This window comes from Syngnathoides biaculeatus, chromosome 3, assembly GCF_019802595.1.
Source record: "Syngnathoides biaculeatus isolate LvHL_M chromosome 3, ASM1980259v1, whole genome shotgun sequence".
In the NCBI taxonomy this organism is placed as follows: domain Eukaryota; kingdom Metazoa; phylum Chordata; class Actinopteri; order Syngnathiformes; family Syngnathidae; genus Syngnathoides; species Syngnathoides biaculeatus.
The window spans coordinates 35299179-35323650 of NC_084642.1; the positions used below are offsets into that span (position 1 = coordinate 35299179).

At 44.1% G+C, this 24472-nt stretch overlaps 1 protein-coding gene and 1 long non-coding RNA gene across 5 annotated transcripts in view; one reads left to right on the forward strand and one right to left on the reverse strand.

Annotated features, from left to right (window-relative positions):
• LOC133498566 (transmembrane channel-like protein 3) overlaps window positions 1-24472 on the forward strand; it is a 94476-nt gene that overhangs the window by 13634 nt on the left and 56370 nt on the right. For 3 of the 4 annotated variants that reach the window (XM_061815571.1, XM_061815572.1, XM_061815574.1), the window contains exons 4-11: window positions 2403-2501; window positions 2758-2900; window positions 3272-3419; window positions 5101-5144; window positions 5387-5534; window positions 22609-22718; window positions 22792-22870; window positions 24159-24413. In XM_061815571.1, coding sequence (XP_061671555.1) covers window positions 2403-2501; window positions 2758-2900; window positions 3272-3419; window positions 5101-5144; window positions 5387-5534; window positions 22609-22718; window positions 22792-22870; window positions 24159-24413 — 1026 coding nt within the window. The remainder of the gene's footprint in view (window positions 1-2402; window positions 2502-2757; window positions 2901-3271; window positions 3420-5100; window positions 5145-5386; window positions 5535-22608; window positions 22719-22791; window positions 22871-24158; window positions 24414-24472) is intronic. The other variant, XM_061815573.1, reaches the window with a different exon arrangement.
• Window positions 23799-24472, reverse strand: part of LOC133498571 (uncharacterized) — a 40144-nt gene continuing 39470 nt past the window's right edge. Inside the window, exon 3 of the long non-coding RNA XR_009794348.1 lies at window positions 23799-23853. This is a non-coding gene — a long non-coding RNA (uncharacterized LOC133498571). The remainder of the gene's footprint in view (window positions 23854-24472) is intronic.

The window sequence follows — 24472 nt, forward strand, 5'->3', positions numbered from 1 at the left end:
AGGCGAGATGCTGAGCTGGAGAAGTTTGGAGTAGAGGAGTTCCGGGATGATGGTGCTAAACGCAGAGCTGAAGTCCACAAACAGGATGCTCTCATAAGTACCCTCGCTGTCAAGATGTTCAAGGATGTAGTGCAGACCCATGTTAAGAGCATCATCTGCAAACCTGTTAGCTTGATAGGCAAACTGCAGTGGGTCCAGCTGGGGACCCCTGACGCTCTTGAGGTGGTCCAGCACAAGGCATTCAAAGGACTTCATGACCACAGATGTCAAGGCAATAGGCCTATAGTCATTAAGACCTGAGACTGCTGCTTTTTTAGGGACTGGTATAACGGTGGAGCGTTTGAAGCAGGTTGGTACCTCACACAGTTGTAGAGACCTGTTGAAGATCTTTGTGAATACAGGAGTAGGTTCGTCTGCGCAGACTGAGGCAGCATGGGGACACAAGGTCTGAGCCCAGAACTTTGTTGATATTTTGTTGTTTGAACATCTGTCTAATGTCACTTTCATGGATGTTAAATGGTGGAGTGGAAGGTGGTTCGGCTGATGATTTAGCTTGGTGGGTGTGTTGTGTGGAAGTATCTATTTCAAATCTGCAGTAAAAGCTATTTAGGTCGTCCGCTAGCCCGCTCTTGTTTTCTACTGGTTTAGAACGGGGGAGACGAATATGTTGACTCTCATGGCAACAAAAACTTTCTTCTGTTGTTTCCATGGTTATGCAGCATTTACATGCACACCTGTGGATATCATAAAAAATGTAAAAATCTGTTCACATTCACAAACCTCTACAGCTCAAAGATCCATGGATGTCATGAGCAAGAATAGACCATGGCCAAGAGGGACGTGGCCTGGCCACCGCTTTGGGCGGTCTCATCTCTGACACGGTCACAGCTGTTTCGCATGAGGCACTGTGATTAGACCAAGTATTTAAGTTGGAGTTTTGTCACTGCCATTTGCCAGTTCGTTGCCTTGAGTTAGCGAGTTGCGTTCACTACCAGCAGGAATCTCGACCACTGAGAGAAAGTGTAGTGTGAGCTATCCTCATCACAGCGATTCTGTGCAACCATAGTTTAATACCGTCTCAGTTCATGTTTCCAAGTTTGCCTCCTAGTCGTCAGACCTCACTTCATGTTTTTGGACTTTGCTTATAGCCTCGCGTTGTTGTGCCTCTGCCTTCTTGGACTGCTTGCACCGTGTATGACCTCATCTTTGAATAAAACTACGCCTTGCATCATGCCCTTGTCTCGGTGTCCTGCATTTGGGTCCAGCCCCGCACCGTGGTTCATGACAATATCAGTCCAGTACACAGAACCCCCCTCCCTGTTTACATTTCTATTTTAAGCATTTATGCCCAAACAAAACCAAGGAAAAGATACTGGTTTACAACTTTCAGTATAACATTTAGGGGTTTTGCTCATGACATCTTGGGAAAATTGTGACTAAAATAGGGATGGATAATGGTTCTGGGTGCTGTCTGGTCATGGCATCAGATTAACGCACGAAATCATATTTATGGTATAGCAAGTTTTGACCAGCTATTGCTCTCATATTAACGTAACAATGTCTTAAATGGCTTTTGTTCATTAAAATCCTTATTTGTGAAAATATACCAACTTAGACTAAATACATGGCATTTGCATAATTTTTAAACTTCTTCTTTTTCTTGTCCCGTTAGGGGTCGCCATCAAAGCCACTATAATTTATCAGTTAGTGGCTAAATAAACAAAACGTCAAATTCACAAATGCTTAACAGTCAATGTTTCCAACACGAGGCACGTCCTCCTCCATGGGTCTGAGTGGTTGCTCGGCACCTTCATTGCCAGCTATTTCGTCTGCATTTGAATGTCTGTTCTGTCTAACTAGCTCAAATTGATAACGTTTAACGCCTTTATAAAGCTTGTATTCTTCACCGTCTTTGTGGGACCCTTCAGAATCATGTTCACCGCTCGAATTATCGGTAAATTCAGCATCGTTCTCACAATGGAGTCGAATGGCCACCATGATGTTTATCTCAACTACTGACGTCACATCCCTTCTCAGGGTTTTCCGGTGTGTGGTGGTGTATTTCTGGCGAATGCAGCAATGTGTGATAAATTTTTACCGATAATCTAAAAATAAAAATGCTTTCTTCATAATGGATTTCAGATTCAAATTCAGCATAAAAAAAATTTAATACAAGTAAATGGGGCATTGAAGAGTTTACATACCCTTAAGTGGTGGTATACTTAAATTAGTGATGATGCAACTGGGTGCTAACAAACTTGTTCAAACATTTTTTGGTAGTATAATCACAAGTTGAACCGCTTTTATACAGCAGTTCCGTCTACATTCTCGAGTTTATATTCAATGTTTATTTCTGCATTATCCTGATAATTTTTTTTTTCTGTTTTATGTGTCTGTGCAAGCTGCTTGCTGGAGCTCCGTTTGGAACCACAAGGAGTAAAACTATTCCCAAAGAGCACCTGGCTTCTGCTCAGGACCTGGACACCATATGGTCCCTTGGGGCAAGACTTTCTTTCCTTTTATGTTTGATAAATAGCTTAATATCACATTACATACAGAAAGGATGCACAAGTAATAAAGCATTATTTAACTCTAACCCTCACCTGTACATTAAGTCTAATTTAACCCACCTTTGTAATACTATTTCCATATAACAAATTGTTACTTTGTTCCTGTATAATATAATGTGTGTCTGTGTGTGTCTGTGTGTGTACATGCATATGGCATATGTTTGTGTGTGTGTTAAACATTCCACAGGGTTACCTGCAGTACTCAGTGTTATTTTATGGCTATTACGGGAGGGTAAGGAAGATCGGCAGTGCAGGGTACCGGTTGCCCCTTGCCTACTTCTTGGTTGGAATGGCTGTCTTTGCCTACAGTTTCATCATTCTGTTAAGAAAGTAATTATAATATTCCTTGTTACTGTATTATGGTATGTTTCAATAGGTTTTTCTTCTCTGAATAAAAAAGTTGTGATCAGCTCATGTAATTTGAATGAACACTTTTTAAGCATTAGTAAAAACTTTTGTTCCTCTTTGGTGAACTTTGACAATTCAATGTTTTAATGACAGACAAGTCTAGAAATTAAATCATAAGACTGCTTGTTGATTGCCGTACTCATACTGGGAATCTTAAGACATCCTGATGTTCATACCATCGAGGTTAGGAAGTTAAACAAATAATAAACAAATTGGTAATGTAAAACTTGATATATCATAGTATCGTTTCAGAATGTGTTAGTGATAATTTTACTGTGACAATATTCATTCAGAATGGCCAAGAATTCCCGGCTAAGTCTAGCCAGTGCCTCAGATGAAAACTTCACATTCTGCTGGAGGGTATTTTGTGCTTGGGATTACTTGATTGGAAATCCAGAGGCTGCAGAGAGCAAAGGAGCAGCCATCGTCAACAACATCAGGGTCAGATTATTCAATAATTGCTCTCCATTTTGTAAAGTATATCCAAATACAGTCTATGATAATACAATAAACTACTGTACTGTAATACAAGTAGGGGTGCACATACTGTAAGTGGTGTGCAAGTGTACATGTACACTGAAAATATTAAAAGCGGATTGGTGTTCCTCAAGTGTGTCACTGCACGTTTGCACACCAAGCATTTGGCTTTTTTTTGTTTCTTTGGAGTGGAGCTGTAGACAGGGCAGTACAATGACAGGACAGTGTTGTAGTGCCGTGTCATTCATGTACAAATCGTTCAAACACAAATCTTTTGAGTGAACAAACTGAACAGAATCACTTTATTAACTGATCCATTCCTTTCTCAGTTCAATTGAGCTCAGCTGTCTGGGTCTTACACAAGAAACTTCCCCTGCAAACAACGGAACTGAAAGTTGCTCAGTCCAGAGGGCTACCAACAAGGCACCAGGCTTTGTGGGTGTCTTGCCCTACCTGCATAGTGGCAAAGCTGGCCTATCAAAATACAGTGCAACCTCGGAGTTTGAATAATTTGGGGGTCGTATAAATAGAAATTTGACCAAAAAAAATCAGCATTAAAAATGTCTTGGTGTTCAACCCAATTCTCAGAGTCGGAATACCCGAGCACAGTGAATCCATGTTGAACGGATAGCTAAGTCAAGCTGAACGATGCCTAACACACACGGGGTGGTGCTGAGACAAGTCACTGCCCACTTTGGGTCAAGGAGGCAGTCATAGTGTGAGCACACACATTTGTAAGTGCTTCTTGAGATTTTTCTTCCCAGTATTTTCTTTGCCATGGCCCCAAAGACAGCAGCAAAGGAAAAAAGGAAAGCTGTGCAAACATAGCAAATTTAAGGAAGAAGATATTTGCTAAGTAGGAAATTTGTGTACGGTTGTTTCAACTCTTTCTAACGAGTATTGTATGGCTAAATTGACTCTTTCAACAATCCTATAGAACAAAAATGTCATAAAAGGCAGCTTGTGTTGCCAAAGGAGTGACTAGCATTACAAAGCAAAGGCCACAGATAATAGAAGAAATGGCGAAAGTACTGGAGAATTACACAGTTAAATCATGGAGAATAACTTGTGCGGTAACACATCCTCCTTCCATCTGGAGTCCCTCTGATGCCATCACAACAAAACCAAAAGGGTAAATGATGCACATTTAAGTTGCTTTAAGTCTATGTATTTATTTTATTTTTTTTTAAATACAGGGTGTCCAGGTTTTTCCATAAACAGGAATTCAAATGGGAATTGATTATTTGGAAGTTGGGAACAGATTAAACTAATTTACCTTATTTCCTGTGGAAAAAAATTTTTGGACATTGAACAAATCAGCAATCAGAACATTTCAAAAGAATTAATTATCTATGAACTCTTAGGGTTTCACTGTAGGCCTTTTGGTCAAACTGGTCTGTACTGCAAAATAGATTGGGGATTGCAGAACTGCCCAAAATTGTCCAATTGGGCAGTTCCATACTTCAAGCAGTGGTGGTGCGATGTGTGAGACGCCTTATGATATTGATGTGGGGGGGGGATACCACCAAGCAACAACCCATTGTGCCCTTTTGAAAACCAGAACAAAATTGTGATGTGCACCCCTGAGTATAAGATTGTCTTGCAGTTTATGTTTTTACATTCACTGTCAGTGTTTTCTTTTTAGGAAGCTATTGTTGAAGAACAGGAAAAGAAGAAAGATACCAGTCTGTAGGTATCTTGGTTTTGCACACTGGGTCATCAATAATTGGATAATCATTCAGATTTAATCTCCTTTAAACTACTTCATCTACCTTCCTCATACTGATACATTTTGAGACAACAATATAGAAATACGATACAATACAGTAATTATATGCTCATGATTGTATGTCATGATTTATGTTTAGATTTGTAGATCCCTAGGCACCAAAATGTTTCACAAAATTATAAATAACTGTGTATTTCTTCAGGGCCGTTCTGATCAGTTTGCGTTTATTAGCCAACATCCTGGTGCTGATGTCTCTAGCTGGCAGCATCTACATCATCTACTTTGTGGTAGACCGTTCTCAGAAGTTGGAGCAAGAGAAACCGGAGCTGACGCTGTGGGAGAAGAATGAGGTACAGACGGGAAGAGTAGAAATCATCATCATTATATTAGATTATCTGGCATGCAATGCCATTCTAAACAATCAGTGAAAGTGGAGACCAGCCACTGATCCAACGGATGAGGCAGCTGACATTGACAGCTAGCTGGTTATCGTATAATGGAAATTCCACATGAGTAAATAGTAACACTGACCTGTCATTGCTATTTACAAAAAACATGAATATGATTCCTGATTGTTAATTAAGTGGATATATATACATTGAAACCCCATTTGGTGCAGGTCATATGTCCCAGACTCAACCGTGACATAGAGGGACAATATAATTTTTTGTTTTCTTGTTTTATACCCTCCATATGCTTTAAACACATTTAAACAGTTTAAAACACATTTTAAAGTGTTTCCTAATGCCAGTCCTTACTCTCTTGTCTACACAGTTCCTTGTAAAAACCTACACATTAATTAAACAAATGAGAATTAACCACCACCAAAAATCACCAAAAATGTTCAATGAAACCAAATAATTTCATCTAACAATGTGAAACGCTACAGTTGGGTTCACAGAAATTAACTTAGTAATTACTCTTCTTCTATCTTCTTTTCCTTCGGCTTGTCCCATTAGGGGTCGCCACAGTGTGTTATCTCAGATGAACGTATATTTGTTTGGCACAGTTTTACCCCAGATGTCCTTTTATGCTGAGAGAGCCATAAACGGCAAATGTTTTAAAATGTAATTCCAAAAGAGCCATACAATATTGTTTTAAACTAAGTACAAGTGTATTCATGCATTTTATGTAAGACCAACACTTTAAGAGTACAATAAGTCATTTAAATAATAAAAAATTAAGAAAATTAATTTAAATAACATGATGTTCCTAACCAATGATGACAAAAGTACTTCTTACCATTAATGCGACTTTTTTGCTGATGGCTTTGTCGTCTGTTTCATACGTCATTAAATTAAACTTCGTGCAGCTTTTGAGACGTCCATCTGTTATTTGTAAATGTAGGTTGGTCTTAATATTTTTTTCAAATGTGAGAAGACTTTTCATATGGATAGGTAGAACCAAACATTGTCAGTACAACAGTACTCATTGTCACGGACGAGACTCGGGGGTGGACCCAAATGCACGACTCAGGTGAGAGGTAAGCAGTGCGGAATAAGCCTTTATTCGTTCCAATGTCGGTTACCAGGGAGTCAGTCCAAACAAGCAGCAAGATCAGTAACGGCAGGCTTACGGGGTAGGTCGGGAGACAGGCGTTGGTCGGTACACGGGAGGTAGACGTCAGGAGTACGGTAGTGCGGAAACGAGGCATGAGAGGCAACGATCTAGCAGAGTCTCTGTCGTCCCCCGGGTCCTATATGTACTGGGTCTAATCGGAGGTCATGAGGCGCAGGTGTGACCCTTCCGATTAGACGGCCACGCCCAGCCCTGGCTGGAATCCAGGATCATGACAGTACCCCCCCCCCTCAACGGCCGGCTCTGGATGGCCCAGGCGCATCAGGGTGAGCCGCGTGAAAGTCCCTGATGAGGGAGCGGTCCACTACGAAGCGGGAGGGGATCCAAGAGCGCTCCTCCGGGCCATATCCCTCCCAGTCCACTAGGTACTGGACCCCCCTCCCTCTGCGGCGGGAAGACAGCAACCGGCGCACGGTGTACACCAACCCCCCGTCGACCATGCGGGGGGGGGGGGGGACTTGAGCGGAGGAGCCAGCGACGACGTGTGATTTGGGCGAAGTCTGCTGACGTGGAACGTAGGGTGCACCCTCATCGACCTGGGCAGTTTCAACGAGACGGCGATCGGGTTAATAACCTTGGAAACAGGGAACGGGCCAACGAACCTGGGAGCAAGTTTGCGGGATTCCGTACGCAGCGGGAGATCTTTGGTGGAGAGCCACACTCGCTGTCCCACTCTGAGCTCTGCTGCGGCCCTCCTCTTGCGGTCTGCTGCGGCCTTGTAGGCGCTGCTCATGCGCAGCAGTGTCCTCCGAGCTGCTTCCCAGGTCCGTTTGCAGCGTCGCACCACGGCCAGGGCCGACGGGACTGTGGATTCTGTGACCAGTGGAGAAAACAGGGACGGAGGATACCCATGCACCACATGGAGTGGAGCCATACCTGTTGAAGCGGAGGGTAGGGAATTGAAGGTCGAAGGTGGTATTTGGCGAAGTGAGCGAATGCAGGGGAGCGGCCACGGAACTGAAGTTCCTTGTGAATTTCCTATAGAAATTGGCAAATCCCAAGAACCTCTGCACGTCCCTCCTGTTGGTGGAGGTAGGCCACCGCAGCACCGCGTCGACCTTCCCGGGATCCATCCGTATCTCTCCCTCAGCCAGGACGAAGCCCAGGAAGGACACGGATGCCCGATGGAATTCACACTTGTCCATATTCACGTACAATTGGTGCTGCAGCAGACGCCAGAGCACTTCTCTGACTTGTCGAATGTGAGAGGTTAGGTCTGCCGAAAAGATGAGAATGTCATCCAGGTAAACAAAGACAGATCTGTTCAGGAACTCCCGGAGCACGTCGTTAATGAAGTTCTGAAAGACGGCCGGAGCGTTTGTCAGTCCAAAGGGCATCACAAGATACTCATAGTGCCCTGTGGGGGTGTTGAACGCTGTCTTCCACTCATCCCCTTCCCGAATCCGCACCAGATGGTAAGCGCTGCGCAAGTCGAGCTTGGTGAAGATCCGGGCTCCCTGGAGGAGTTCGAATGCTGTAGAGATAAGCGGCAAAGGGTACCTGTTCTTGACTGTGATGTCGTTCAGTCCTCGGTAGTCGATGCAGGGTCGCAGCGTGGAGTCCTTCTTCTTGACCAAAAAAAAAACCCCGCACCGGCTGGTGAAGATGAGGGGCGAATGAGTCTGGCTGCCAGCGACTCCCCGATGTAGTCCCTCATGGCTTGATGCTCTGGTCCTGTTAAAGAGAACAGTTTCCCTCTGGTAGGGAAGGTGCCTGGCAGGAGTTCAATCGCGCAGTCGTATGACCGATGTGGCGGTAGAGACTTTGCCTTAGATTCAGAGAAGACCTCCCGTTGGTCATGATAGCAGGAGGGCACTGCGGTCAGGTCCAGAGCGGTACCAGGTTCTGTTAGCCGAACCGGCGCGACTTGAATACCCCTGTCTCTCCGGACAGCGAAACAACGACTGAGACAGTCCTCACCCCAAGTCTTGATCTGACCCGTGGTCCAATCTATGTGCGGATTATGTTATTTGAGCCACGGACTGCCCAAGATGATGTCGCTACTACGTGCGTCGAAGACATGAAAGCTAATTCGCTCCGAGTGAGCGTCCGGAAAGCTCATACGTAGCGTCTGAGTACGATGTGTAACCCGACAAAAGAACTTGCCGTTGGCGGCATAGGCGTGACGAAACCGTTGCGTGGGGAAGGTTGCCGCCCCCAGCTCCTCGACCACGCGGGGATTTATCAGGTTTGCTTCCGACCCAGAATCTATGAAAGCCGTCACAGAGCATGAACGGGAGTCCGTTCCCAAGGTGAGATGAAGAAGGGACCTCCCTGACCCCGTCGCGGTGTACCGCACACTCACCGGAGTAGCGATCCTGATGTCAGAATGCCCTGGTCGAGTCAGGCAACGGGCGATCAAGTGTCCCAAACGCCCGCAGTAAAAACAGCGTCCCTCTCGTCGGCGACGTAAGCGCTCCTCCGCTGAGCTGCCAAGCCCCTCCACTTGCATGGCTTCCGGTGAAGCTGACAACACGGGTGGCCGGGAAGCGGAAACAACCGGACTGCGACTCTCCCTCTCCTCCTCCCTCAGGCCCTCCATCTGTCTCTGCACGGTGAGGCGCTGGTCCACCTTGAGGGCCAATGCGATGAGGGAGTTGAGCGAAGGCGGAAGATCCATGGCCAAGAGGTGACCACGGATCTGTGGGGACAGTCCCTCGTAAAACGCGTCATGGAGGGCTTCCTCATTCCAGCGGCTCTCGGCAGCCCGAATCCGGAACTCAATGGCGTAGTCTGACACGTGGCGACGCCCCTGGCGAATTGTCATGAGTGACGATGCCGCCTGGCATTCCGGAGCCGGATACTGGAACACCTGGGTGAGCGCGCAGACGAAGCTCGCCCATGAGCGGCAGGTCTCCGAGTTACGGCTCCACTCGGCGGTGGCCCATGCCTCCACCCTCCCTGTCATGTGGGAAATGACGAAGGCGATCCGGGAGCGGTCCGTGGGAAACGCGGAAGCTTGCAGCTCAAAGTGAAGATCGCACTGCGCCAGGAAGGGCTTGACGTTACCGGAGTCGCCTGAGAACCGCTCTGGTCGAGAGAGCGGAATGATGGTGGCACGGGGAGGCACAGGAGCGGCCGCGCTAGCTTGGGAGGCTAGCCACGGTTGCAGCTGGATCTGGTGAGTCATACCCTGGAGAGCAGCCTCTTGCTCACCCAGGCGTTTGCCCTGCACTTGCAGCGCACGGCGAATGGCTTCAGAGTCGGCTGAGTCCATGTTCTTGGCTAGATCGTTCTGTCACGGACGAGACTCGGGGGTGGACCCAAATGCACGACTCAGGTGAGAGGTAAGCAGTGCGGAATAAGCCTTTATTCGTTCCAATGTCGGTTACCAGGGAGTCAGTCCAAACAAGCAGCAAGATCAGTAACGGCAGGCTTACGGGGTAGGTCGGGAGACAGGCGTTGGTCGGTACACGGGAGGTAGACGTCAGGAGTACGGTAGTGCGGGAACGAGGCATGAGAGGCAAGGATCTAGCAGAGTCTCTGTCGTCCCCCGGGTCCTATATGTACTGGGTCTAATCGGAGGTCATGAGGCCCGGGTGTGACCCTTCTGATTAGACGGCCACGCCCAGCCCTGGCTGGAATCCAGGATCATGACACTCATACGCCACAGTGTGTTCAATATTACCTTAAGTGCGTTCCAAGTTTTCACAATCAGCTGGTCTGCAGTGTTTTTTTTTCATGTCTCCCCACTCGCCAAAAGGCTGACGTCTTTTTTTTTTTTTTGCCATATTCCAATGTTCTCGACTCCTGCACTACACCATCAGTGACCTATTGATTACTGCTGCTCCCTTAGATATGTGTTTGAGAACTCCCTGCACCATTTGCACAATTATTATTGTACCAGATCATTGCACTACTTGTCACTCTAAATTGCTCTAAATTGCCTGTGGACACCTCCTGGAGCCATTAACTTAAGGCTTCTTTATATTGGCGAGAGTGGCAACTGTGCTGGTATCATTGATGCTGTTCCACATCCAGTTTGTCTTTACCGTCGAGTGCAACCTACATCCACAGTTTTCAAAATGTATTGCAGTTCTCCACCAAGGGTGGGGTGTTGTAATGGCCAGCATTGGGTAGGAAGGACTTCACAGGTTTTCACAGTTTTGTTTGGTATTTTCTGGTAGCCATTTTTACTTTACTTTCCATCCCAAGGAATGAAGCATTTACGACCATGAATCAATGTCTGCTAGAAGAAATGGACCTACAGTAGATGTTATATGTTTTCATTTTGCCGCAAAAAATGATCGAAAAGGCGGCAGCTTAGGTGGTATTTGGAACCAGGAGGAACGGTTCATATGTCATCAAAGCTTGTGACTAAAACAGACCAATCATGAGATGATCTCCATGGCATTCGAGAGGCAGCAGCTATTTTTGGTCCGACTTGATATAGCCAGGCTCGCCTTGAAACATGGTTTAGGCACAGGTACCAGTCCTCTGGAGAGAGTTTGACTCTCTTCCACTCAGAGTTGCCAAAGGTGTGCGGCTCAACGCCTGTACATTTACCCCGGTAGATGAGAGACTGCCTCCCTCTGCCTTTGGTTAGCAGGACGAGTCCTGACTCGCTCTCGTACAGTACAGACACCATTTATCTTACTCTGCTGGGTTTTTCCTCCATTTACCTTTTTTTCTACCTGATAAACTTGTTTTTCTTCTAAAAGAATTCGAAGCAGTGACTCCTGGTTATTAAGTTAAGCTGTGGGACTCTACTTTTTTTGTAGTAGTTTTTGTAGTCATTTGTTGCCATATTCCAATGTTTTCTGATACCTTCACACCATTATGTAAGCATGGCATGTTAATTAACACAAGTCTGCTCTTAGAAACATTAAAGACAGAAATATTAAAGACCAGCAATCAAGATGCTTCCCTTTTCCACCGAGGACTATCACAGACTGCTACAAAGGATGTCAATCCTGGAAACGAAAATCCACCGTCTCAATGTGGCTGTAAATGGAAAATCAAGGAATGAAACCAGATACTCAATGTCTCAAAATAGTGAGCAAAAGTATGTTAACAGACAGCTATTCCGACCAACAAAGAAGACTGATGTGGACTGTAAAAACAGTCAGGCATCATTCAGCAGTTCTCCCTGGAATTTACTGGGAGCAGAGCCCAAAGATATGGGACAACATCTAAAGGAGAGAACATAACACTACTTACAGAGGCCCCGTAGCTCAGTGGTTAGAGCACTGGTTTGGTAAACCAGAGGTTGTGGGTTTGTATCCCACTGGGGCCTCCACTCCCTGAGAAGGGTTGCGGCAGGAAGGGCATCCGGCGTAAAAATTGTGCCAAACATATATATGCGTTCATCTGAGATGACACGCTGTGGCGACCCCGAAAGGGACAAGCCGAAAGAAACACACACAGAGGAATCTGACTGCCCTATGTTGAGCCTTTTTTCAGCTCAGAGTGAGCCGCTGTGGATAGTCGCTACAGCGAAGTGGAAGTAAGAAAGGATGCGAATCAATGCAAAACAAATAGATTTCAGCCACTTTTGCCAGATTGTAGCCAAGAATGCTCATTCGCCCTCCAGGTGAAACAAAATCATACAAAAAAAAAAAATAAAAGACACCTCAAATGTTAATAGTTAGTGATGGACCACTTAAGATTGTGAAAGATTTTATATTCAGAAGAACACCAAAGTATTGTGTTTTACAATTGACTTAGTTTCTGACATTTCTAACAAAATCCTGGCGGTCACTCATCGACACACAGCGATGAAATCTTTCCCATGAATGTTGTCAATCGACAATCAGAGGTACTGAAGTGATATTTCATTGATCAACAAAAGTGCAATGTTTGGATGCTGAGGTTTTCATAAGTGGACTTCTACCATCAGTCTGAATTGGAGATGAACATTTTAGTAGGCTCAGGCAATTAAGTGGCTCAAAGTCGTGTGTACTGCACTATCTGTGAATTTCATTGAAAATTTCCAGTTATTTTGGGAGTGCAGACATCTTTACAAGGCAGACATCCATCCATTTCAGAGCTGCTTATCCTCACAAGGGGTCACAGGATTGCTGGAGCCTGTCCCAGCTATCGTCAGTTTCTGTCTAGATAAACGTGAGTTGAGGTAGTTGGTTGCCAACATTTGTATATTGTGTACATCATTCAGCAGCCTGAAAGGAAAACTGGCTGAAGGACAAAATGATGCAATTGTTCCCAAACAATCGGAGGAACAAGAGATAAGACGACACGAGGTGCAGATGCATTTATCAGCGTCACTCAACCAACTGGAGGAATGAAGTGAGATGAGGCTGTACATTCAATCTTCCACACCCTTCCCCGGCCCATCGGGGAAAAGCCGATCACAAAACTCACTTTACTAACCTAAATCCCATGTTCGGTCTGACAGATAGGGTGAAGGCTATTTTCAATATTTGAGTCAAGCCCACACCATACGTTGAAAATCACCACCTCCAAATCTGAGATTATAGTCCTCAGTCTGGAAAGGGTGGCTTGCCCCCTTCAGGTTGGGGATGAAATCTTGCCCCAAGTGGAGGAGTTAAAGAGTCTTGGAGCCTTGTTCATCTGTGAGTGAGGAAATGCAGTGATGTGAACTTTGCATCAGTCTGTTGTTGTGAAGAAGGAGCTAAGACAGAAAGTGAAGCTCTCAATTTACCGATAGATCTGGATTCCCACCATTATCTATGATCATGAACTGTAGGTTATGACCGAAAAAACAAGATTAAGCAGCCAAAACGAGTTTTCCCAACAGGGTGTCTGGGCTCTCATTGAGATAGGGTGAAAATCTTGGTCATCTGGATGGGGCTGAGAGTAAAGTCACTGGTCATTGAGAGGAGCCAGATGAGGTGGCTTGAGCATTTAATTGGCAGGCTTCCTGTCATGCCTGCCTGGTGTTGTGTTATGGCCACCTCCCACCAGGAGGAGACCCTGGGGTGACCCAGGATATCCTGGAGAGGCTGTGCCTCTCATCTGGCCTTGGAACACCTCGGGATCCCCTCCTGAAAAGCTGGATGAAGTAGCTGGAGAGAAGGAAGTCTGGGCATCCCTGCTAAAGCTGCTCCCCCCACGACTCAAGATGGAAGAAAATGGATGGATGTCTGGATGGATGCCAGAGGACTCTGCATTGTTTGCACATTTTCCTACATGTCCACATCATCACGCGAGTAGTACACTTTTCTTTGCTCAATAACTCTCCATACTTGTTTGTATATGAGGCCCATTACCTCAGTGGTTAGAGCATTGGTTAGGTAAACCAGGGGACGTGAGTTCATATGTCACTGGGGCCTCGACTCCCCAACAGGGGTTGTGTCAGGAAGGGCATCTGAAAACTGTGCCAAACAAATATGAGCGTTCATCTGAGATGTTATGCAGTGGCGACCCTAAGCAGGACAAGCCGAAAGAAACTTACTCTTACTTGTGTTTGTACAGTGAAGAAAATAAGTATTGAACACCCTGCTATATTGCAAGTGCTCCCACTTAGAAATCATGAAGGGTCTGAAATTTTCATCGGAGATGCATGTCCACGGTGAGAGAGATTATCTAAAAAGAAAATCGAGAAATCACAATGTATGATTTTTTTAAGGATTTATTTGTGGATACCGCTGCAAATAAGTATTTGAACACTTATCAGCTAGAATTCTGACCCTCAAAGACCTGTTAGTCCACCTTTAAAAGTCCAGCTCCACTCCATGTATTATCCTGAATCAGATGCACCTGTGTGAGGTCGTTAGCTCCACAAAGACACCTGTCAACCCCATACAATCAGTAAGACTCAAACTTGTAACGTGGCCAAGACCAAAGAGCTGTCCAAAGACACCAGGGACAAAATTGTACAATTCCACATGACTGGAAAGGGTGAGGGAGAAAATGCCAAGCAGCTTGGTGAAAAAAATGTCCACAGTTGGAGCAATCATTAGAAAATGGAAGAAGCTAAACATGACGGTCAAACTCAATCATAGTGGAGCCCCAAGCAAGATATCACCTCAAGGGGTCTCAATGATCCCGAGCAAGGTGAAGAATCAACCCAGGACTGCACGACAGGACTTTGTCAATGATCTGAAAAGAGCTGGGACCACTGTTTCCATGGTCACTGTTGGTAATACACTAAAACATCATGGTTTGAAATCATGGATGGCACGAAGATTCCCCTGCTTAAACCAGCACATGTCAAGGCCCGTTTTAAGATTGCCAATGACCATTTGGATGATACAGAGGAGTCATGGGAGAAGGTTTTGAGGTCAGATGAGAAAAAAGAATTCATAATTCCACCAACCATGTTTGGAGGAAGACGAATGATGAGTTCCATCCCACGAACACCATCCCTACTGTGAAGCATTGCGGTGGTAGCATCATACTTTTGGGGTGTTTTTCTGCACATGGGACAGGACAACTGCACTGTATTAAGGAGAGGATGACCGCAGCCATGTATTGTGAGATTTTGGGGAACAACCTCTTTCCCTCAGTCGGAGCATTGAAGATGGGTCGTGGCTGGATCTTTCAACATGACAATCACCCTAAGCACACAGCCAGGAAAACCAAGGAGTGGCTCCGAAAGAAGCATGTCAAGGTTCTGGCGTGGCCTAGCCCGTCTCAAGACCTAAACCCAATAGAAAAACTTTGGAGGGAGCTGAAACTCCATGTTTCTCAGCGACAGCCCAAAAACCTGTCTGATCTAGAGAAGATCTGTCCGGAGGAGTGGGCCAAAATCCCTCCTGCAGTGTGTGCAAACCTGGTGAACAACTACAAGAAACGTTTGACCTCTGTCATTACGAACAAAGGCTACTGTACCAAATATTAACATTGGTTTTCTCAAGTGTTCAAATACTTTTTTTGCAGCTGTATCACACAAATAAATCATGAAAAAAAAATCATACATTGTGATTTCTGGATTTTTCTTTTTAGATGATCTCTCTCACAATGGACATGCATCTACGATGAAAATTTCAGACCCCTCCAATGATTTCTAAGTGCCACGCCCCATCGGAACGGGAGTAGGACATAAATGCAAGACTCAGACGATGCAAGGTAGTTCAGGGAGAAACGTTTATTATTCCGAGGTCGGGGATCAAGCAGGCAGTCAGGTGCAGCAGCGGTAGTTGGGACGTCGGGCGAAGAGAGCAGGTGAGCGGGCAGGCAGGACTACTTCGTCTAGTTCCTTCCAAACTACTCTTTACATCAAACGATCAAAGCAGGCAGAAGTGTCAAAGGAGTCAGGCTTACCGGGTTGGTCGGAGAACAGGCGAAGGTCGGTACACACAGGTTGTCGATCAGGGAGACAGGAGTACTCGAACGGGACATGAAGCTCAACGAACTGCCCCGGACCAGTCGTCATCGGGGACATATAAATAGACAGGCTAATCAGTCCGCATGAGGTGCAGGTGTGCACCTCCCAATCAGCGCAACCGCGCGGGCACCCGCACAGCCCGGGCTGGAGCGGCAGGATCATGACACTAAGTGTGAGAACAATATAGCAGGGTGTTCAAATACTGAATGTATTTTCTTCACTGTATATCCTCAATTAATATTTTGTGAGTGGCTGTTTGTTGTCAAACTCAAGTGGCAGCTACCACAGACCAATTCCATGTGAGTCTTGTAATATAGTGGGTGTTTGTAGTCAAGACCATGAAAGCTGATTCGATTATTTTCTCAGAAAAAAACTACATTTTCTTAAAACATTTGAAAATTGTGACTTGTGGTTGACTGCAAATAAACTCAGTTTTGAATCTTGTCCCTTGTGAACTTTGCTTCCATCTTTATGGGAAAGAACAAACATTATGACGCAACATTAACTTATCTCTTCGTCAATATTCAAAAAGAGTTCTTCCAGGCATCTGATAGCTGAAGCAATGCAAAACAAAGAAAATATATTTGTACAGTGCAAGGGTTGGCTACCCAGAATGTTGAAAAAGCCGAATTGGACCAAAAATACAAAATCAAATCTGTATGGAGCGGCAAAAAAAAGCCTTATGATTAAAGCAACCAATGCTGTAAATGTCTACATTAGCCCAAATATCAAAATGACAATGAACATTCACGATTCAAAGTTTATTTTTCCTGCAGCGCTTCCTGAAGAGAATGGCGCACCATGTGACAATTCTGCTGTACAATGTTTTTTTAAGTTTAACTTCCATTATTCATGCATTATGTTTCGTTGCATTGATGAAATTGTAGAAATATAATGAATAACTTTTTTTTATGTCATATTTACTTTGAGAATTAAAAAAAAAGCACAAAATGAAACATGCTGCCAGTAATTTCAGACCTAACTGTGGTAATAAAATGCATTCTGCATTAATAAATATAAAAAGAGTGCTTTTTGATGAGTCCACATGGACACTTGACACCAGGAAATGCTTCTTCTTCTTTTCCTTTCCGCTTGTCCTGTTAGGGGTCGCCACAGCGTGTCATCTTTTTCCATCTAAGTCTATCTTGTGCATCTTCTTCTTTAACATCCACTGTCCTCATGTCCTCCCTCACAACATCCATCAACCTTTTTTTGGTCTTCTTCTCGCTCTTTTGCCGGCAGATCCATTCTCAGCACCGTTCTATCAATATACTCACTCTCTCGCCTCTGAACATGTCCAAACCATCTAAGGCTGCTCTCTCTAACGTTGTCTCCAAAACAAGCAACTTTGGCTGTCCCTCTAATGACCTCTTTTCTAATCCCATCCAACCTGTTCACTCCAAGTGAGAACCTCTGCATCTTCATTTCTGCTACCTCCAGTTCTGCTTCCTGTTGTTTCTTCAGTGACACCATCTTTAATCCATACATCATGGCCGGCCTCACCACTGTTTTATAAACTTTGCCCTTCATGCTAGCGGGGACTCTTCTGTTGCACAGAACACCAGACACCTTCCGCCAACAGTTCCACCTCGCTTGGACTCGTTTCTTCACTTCTTCTTCACTCTCCATTGCTCTGTATTATTGACCCCAAGTATTTGAAGTCATCCACCCTCGCTATCTCTTCTCCCTGAAGCTTCACTCCTCCTCCTCCGCCCCTCACATTCATGCACATTATTCTGTTTTACTTCGGCTAATCTTCATTCCTCTCCTTTCCAGTGCATGCCTCCATCTTTCTAATTGTTCCTCCGCCTGCTCCCTGCTTTCACTGGAGATCACAATATCATCTGTGAGCATCGTAGTCCAAGGTAATTCCAGTCTAACCTCGTCTGTCAGCCTATCCATTACTACCGCAAACAGGAAAGGGCTCAGCGCAGATCCCTGATGCAGTCCCACCTCCACCTTAAATTCTTGTGACACACCAACGGCACACCTCACCGCTGTTCTGCTGCCCTCATACATGTCCTGAACTATTCTAATATATTTCTCCACCACACCAGACTTGCGCATGCAGTACCACAGTTCCTCTTTTGGTACGCTGTCATAAGCTTTCTCTTGCTCTACAAAGACACAATGTAGCTCTTTCTGAACTTCTTTGTACTTTTCCACGAGCATCCTCGAGGCAAATATTGCATCTGTGGTACTCTTTCTAGGCATGAAACCATAGTATTGCTCGCAGATACTTACTTCTGTCCAGAGTCTAGCCTCCACTACTCTTTCCCATAACTCCATTATGTGGCTCATCATCTTTATTTCTCTATAGTTTCCACAGCGCTGAACATTGCCTTTGTTCTTAAAAATCGGGACTAGCACACTTTTCCTCCATTCTTCTGCCATCTTCTCTCCCACTAGTTTTCTATTGAATAAGTTGGTCAAAACCTCCACAGCCACCTCTCCAAATTGCTTCCATACATCCACTGGTATGTCATCAGGACCAACTGTCGTTCCATTTTTCATCCTTTGTAGTGCCTTTCTAACTTCCCCCTTACTAATCATTGCCACTTCCTGGTCGTTCACGCTTGCCTCTTCTACTCTACCTTCTCTCCCATTCTCTTCATTCAATAACTTCTCAAACTACTCTTTGCATCAACTTAGCACACAACTGGCACCAGTCAACACATTTCCATCTCTATCCTTAATCACCCTTACCTGCTGCACATCCTTCCCATCTCTATCCCTCTGTCTGGCAAACTTGTAGAGATCCTTTTCTCCTTTCATGTCCAAGCTGGTGTAAATGTCGTCATATGCCTCTTGTTTAGCCTTCGCCACCTCTACCTTTTCCCTATGTTGCATCTCACTCTCTCTGAGTACCTTGGCAGTAGTACTCCAGTCTTCCGGGAGCTCTTCCTTTCCATCTAGAGCCTGTCTCATCTCTTTTCAAAAGGCCACATAACATTCTTCCTTCCTCAATTTCCACCACCTGATTCTCTTCTCTACCTTTGTCTTTTTAATTTTCCTACCCGCCACCAGAGTCACCCTACACACCACCATCCAATGGTGTCGAGCTACACTCTCTCCCACCACTACCTTACAATCAGTAACCTCCTTCAGATTACATCGTCTGCACAAAATATAATCAACTTGCGTTCTCCTACCTACGTTCTTGTAAGTCACTCTAAATTCTTGTCTCTTCTGGAAATGAGTCTTCACCTCTGCCAATTCCATAATTTTTGTGAAGTCCACCACCACCTGACCCTCAAAGTTTCTTTGCTGAATGCCGTACTTACCCTTCACTTCTTCATTGGCCCTGTTTCCTTCGCCTACATGTTCATTGAAATCTGCACCAATCACAACTCTCTCTCTCTCTCTCTCTGGGATGCTCAGGACTACTTCGTCTAGTTCCTTCCAAAATTTCTCTTTCACCTAAAGGTCACATCCTACTTGTGGGACAAAGCCACTAATCACATTATACACAATATCCTCAATTTCAAATTTCAGCCTCATCACTCAATCTGACACTCTTTTCACCTCTAAAACATTCTTAGCCAGCTCTTCCTTTATAATAAGCCCTACTCCATTTCTCTTCCCATCTACTCCATGGTAAAATAATTTAAATCCTGTTCCTAAGCTTCTAGCCTTACTCCCTTTCCACTTGCTCTCTTGGATGCACAATACATCAACCTTTCTCCTAATCATCATGTCAACTAACTTCTGAGGTTTTCCTGTCATAGTCCCAACATTCAAAGTCCCTACACACAGTTGTAGGGACTGTGCATGCCTCTTCTTCTTCTACCGACTTAGTCGCTTTCTTCCTCGTTTTTGTCTTCGACCTAAATTATCAGAATTTCTACCTACGCCTTGCAGATTACCAGTGCTGGGGGCAGGTGTTGTTAATCTGACCTATCAGTCATGGAAGTTGTTTGATGGACACTCATATATGTTTGGCACAGTTTTACGCCGGATGCCCTTCTGTCGCAATCCTCTGCATAAATCCAGGTTTGGGACCGGCCTACAGGATGCACAGGAATTGTGCCCACCTTCGGGCTGCAGATAGCCAAAACAAGCAAATAAACAAAGTCAGCACATAAGATACAGAATTCACACGCTCACTAGGCCATGATAAAGTTAAAGTCGGGTAAAAGCAATTAAATATACAAAGTCAACATGTAAGATAGATAATTTACATACTACCTAATCTATGTTAAAGTTAAAGTCAGATAAAAGCTATCAGCACATAAAGTAAAAAATCACATACTACCTGTGTGAAAATACTAACCTCTGTGTCATTCCAAATATATACTGACAAAAAAAGCCACCTGATAAACATTGTTTCTAAATATGTGCTTATGGCAGAATTGTATTCTTACCCATTTAATATGACTTCTGTTTTCGGACATCACAAGGGAGCTTTGCACACTCCGGCATGGAAAATGTTAACTTTAATCTTGACACATGACTGCAAGCTCTTGAGGTGATTGTGGTACAGTTATTTGGAGTTAATGTAGTTAATTTTTTTTGGCGGCATGTTGGATCAGGTGGTAAAGCATTGGCCTCACAGTTCTGAGGTCCCGGGTTCAATCCCAGACCCGCCTGTGTGGACTGTGCATGTTCTCCCCTTACCTGCGTGGGTTTCCTCCGTTGACAGCTGGGATAGGCTCCAGCACTCCCCGGAACCCTCGTGAGGGTAAGCGGCGAAGAAAATGGATGGAAATAGGTAGTTAATTTTAGAATATCTTCTTACACAGGTATGTTGATCCAAGATGCCTAATACTCCAAATGCACATTTCTTCATGTTCCTATAACTGTCAGGAAGACCATTCCCATGTTTCAAACAAGTTTCTCCGGTGTTGGGAGGCTTTCAATTTCGCTCCATTTGCGGGTTTGGGGAAGCTGGGTTTTCTGTAGAGTGATTTTTTTCACTCCCAACAGGGTACTTGGCTGAAAATGTAGCATGCCTTCCCTGGAAATCTGACATTACTCATTGTTATTTGACAATTTATTCAAAGCAGACATGCAGGGAAACCTTCCACGTTGGCAATGAAAGCAAATGATTCGGTCAAAAAACTGTTGAATCATCTGTTCTCCTCGGCTATCTCTTTTTTTCCCTTTGCGATCCACAGCCCAACACACATCCACCGGTTTGTTTGCGACAGCCAGCTGCCACACTGAGCTCAAAGAAACAAAGAAACATTAACCACAGGCCTGTTGCCCTGACATCTGTGGTCATAAAGTCCCCTGAATGCCTCATGCTGGACCACCTCAAGAGCAAAGCAGGTCCCCAGCTGGACCCAGTGCAGTTGACCTACTAAGCTACAGTAAAAGTCTGCAGATGATGCATTCACCATGGGTCTGCACTTCATCCTTGAACACCCTGACAATGACGAAACCTATACTAGGATCCTCTTTGTGGACCTCAGCTCTGCATTCAGGCTGTGATGTAAATTTCCGTTGACAGAAATGTTGACATTTAATATTTATTCCACACATTTTTACCGCATTGGAAAATGTTAAAAATGTGTGTCCTGTTTGTCCACCTAAAGAAATCACATTAAAACGAAAAATATATTTTTCTCCCCCATCTTTTTCCATTTTCGTACATTTTTTAAAAATCTGCAGGGATCCACAAGGGTGGCGCTAAAGAGGTTGCCGACCTCTGGTATTGTGCATTTCATACATAAGGAAACTCATTGTGCTTTACATGATTAAGAAGAAATGAAAAAAACATTTAAAACAGAAAGAAATACTAATAAAGACAAAAGTGCAATTAAAACAGCATAGAGTGAAAGAAAAATTTTTTGAAAATGGAAATAACTTGCAGGCACCGTGGTCCCGGGTTCAATTCCAGACCCGCCTGTGTAGAGTTTGCATGTTTTCCCCGTACCTGCGTGGCTTTACTCCGGGCACTCCGGTTTCCTCCCACATCCCAAAAACATGCAACATTGATTGGACACTTTAAATTGCCCCTAGGTGTGATTGTGAGTGTGGCTGTGTGTCTCTATGTGCCCTGATATATTTTCAGATGGTAAAAATGTGTTTTGTGATTGATTTGATATGAACGGTGAAAGTCAGGTCGGAATCAATCAGAAAACCCAGGTTTCGGACTTTGTCTTTGATTTTTAAAGATAGTGAGTCCAAGTATTTACTAACAACAATTCTCTTTTTTTTATTGCCCAAAACAATTGTCTCAGTTAAGTTTTGGATTAGTTGAAGAAAAGTTTGGCTCATCCAGAATTTATCTACTTTAGACAGTGACACAACACCTGAATTGTAACTGTAGTCATATGGAGACACATATAAATATAAATATGTGTCATCTGCGTAGCTATGACAGTCAAAATTAAAATTACAAAAAAATTGACCTAAAGGGAGTATATACAGGCTAAACAGTAGGGGTCCAAGAACTGACTCTTGAGGAATGAAGAGTATAAAGAGGAGTGAGTTTGAAGAAGACCATATCTGGGAGTGTATTGATGTGAAATCTTTCTTTGATCTTTCTTTTTACCATGGACCAGTGCCAAATTGACTATTTCACCACTGGTGGAAGACATCTCCCATTCTTACAAAACCATATTTAACATGTAACCTTTTCTTTTATTGAGGTAAGTGTGGTGGTCTCTCTCATCACCATGATTGCGCCATCTGCTTTTGAGCTTGTAGCTCAGTTAGAGATGTATCATCCGAGAACATCACTACGTTTTCAGCTGGCCAGGTATTTCTCCTGATAAATTTTGCAACAATATTATTTTTCTCTTGTCAATAACTATACCATTATGTGTTCACAGAGTACTTGTTTTATATCTTGGGAATCTCTACAGTCTCATTATTGCCCTCCTTGATAAGGTCAACAGTATGAGCTCTGCAGTGAGTATCTGAACCATATGAACTTTCCATCCATCCATCCATCCATTCCCTTAGCCGCTTAATCTCACAAGGGTCGCAGGAGTGCTGGAGGCTATCCCAGCTGTCATAGGACAGAACCCTGAATTGGTTGCCACCCAATCGCAGGACACATGGAGATAGACAACAGTCATACTCAAAATCACACCTCGTGGCACTTTAAAGTGTCCAAAAAATGTTGCATGTTTTTGGGATGTAGGAGGAAACTGGAGTGCCTGGGGAAAACCCATCCAGTCACGAGGAGAACATGCAAACTCCACACAGGTGGGGCCGGGATTGATTGAGCCAGCGTGCCACCATATGAAATTTTGTCCTATTTCGATGATCTAATTTGAATTATTTAGTTTTTGGATTTTTAAACTGTTGCCAGGTGACACGGTGTCACAGCTGTAGAGTGTTGACCTCACAGTTCTGAGGACTGGGGTTCAAATCCTGGCCCTGTTAGAGTGTAGAATTTTCTTTTTTTTTTTCTATTTTTTTAATTACCTCACTAACCTGAGATACTCTATCAGTCAAAAATGTAGAAACAGAGCATGTTGTGTCCACTGATTGTGCTGGCACGATAGAATTACCCGTATTCCTTATACTGCACAACACACAATATACCTCTTGAACAGCATTCAACGAATGTGTGTTCATACTGATTATAATATGATCAGGGTAGCGCTTATTTTGAGAGCTTCACTTACAGTATAAACTCTTTTTTTTAAATGACATTCAACACCAGTAGCACAGAATTTAAGATACAAACGTTAAAGTGCACATTGTTTTAGTTTTGAACATATTACAATCAAGGTCATTGATTGTTGAGTACAGTGGTTAACTCACTGACTTAAATGCAAGGAGACAGTACGAGATAATGGTTGCTTGAGTTGCTACCTTGACAATTCCAGGGTGCTGCTTTTTTCCCCAAAGTGAGCTGGAATAGCCTCCTGTTCCCTGATACCCTTAACAAGATGAGCACAAAAGAAAATTATTGGATTATTGTATTAAAACTTTCTGTCGCAGTCACTTGGTTTCTGTTTATCTGTCAATCCCTGTCAATTGATAGTTTATTGTTCTTCGTACTCAACATGTATGGCACACTAAGGCGACACGAACAACAAGAGACAAATTCCTTGTGTTGTTACATACCAGTACTTGGCCAATAAAGTTGATTCTGATGTATTTAAAAAGTAAATATAGGAGATGGGACTGATTTGAAAATATGATGAATTGGGGTGATAAAGACTGAATATGGATGTTGTTTCAGATTCCTGTGAGTCCAGCGAATTGGTCTGACACCCACTCTTATTTGGCCACTATCGCACAGCCTGGTGCGTCAAGCCTGTCTACCCTGGTGTCTGAAATCTCCCATCTCAACAGCACCACAGCCACCATTGCCACAATGCTAGATGTAACCAACAGAACCAGGGGCAACTCTGAGACCTTCTCCAATGTGACAACTCAGTTTGAAAAGAACACTCGTTCTCAGCAGGACCAGTGCTGGGAAACCTACGTTGGGCAGGTTATGTTTATGACTTTGTTGATTACAGTCATTAAATGGGATATATATCAATCTAATAT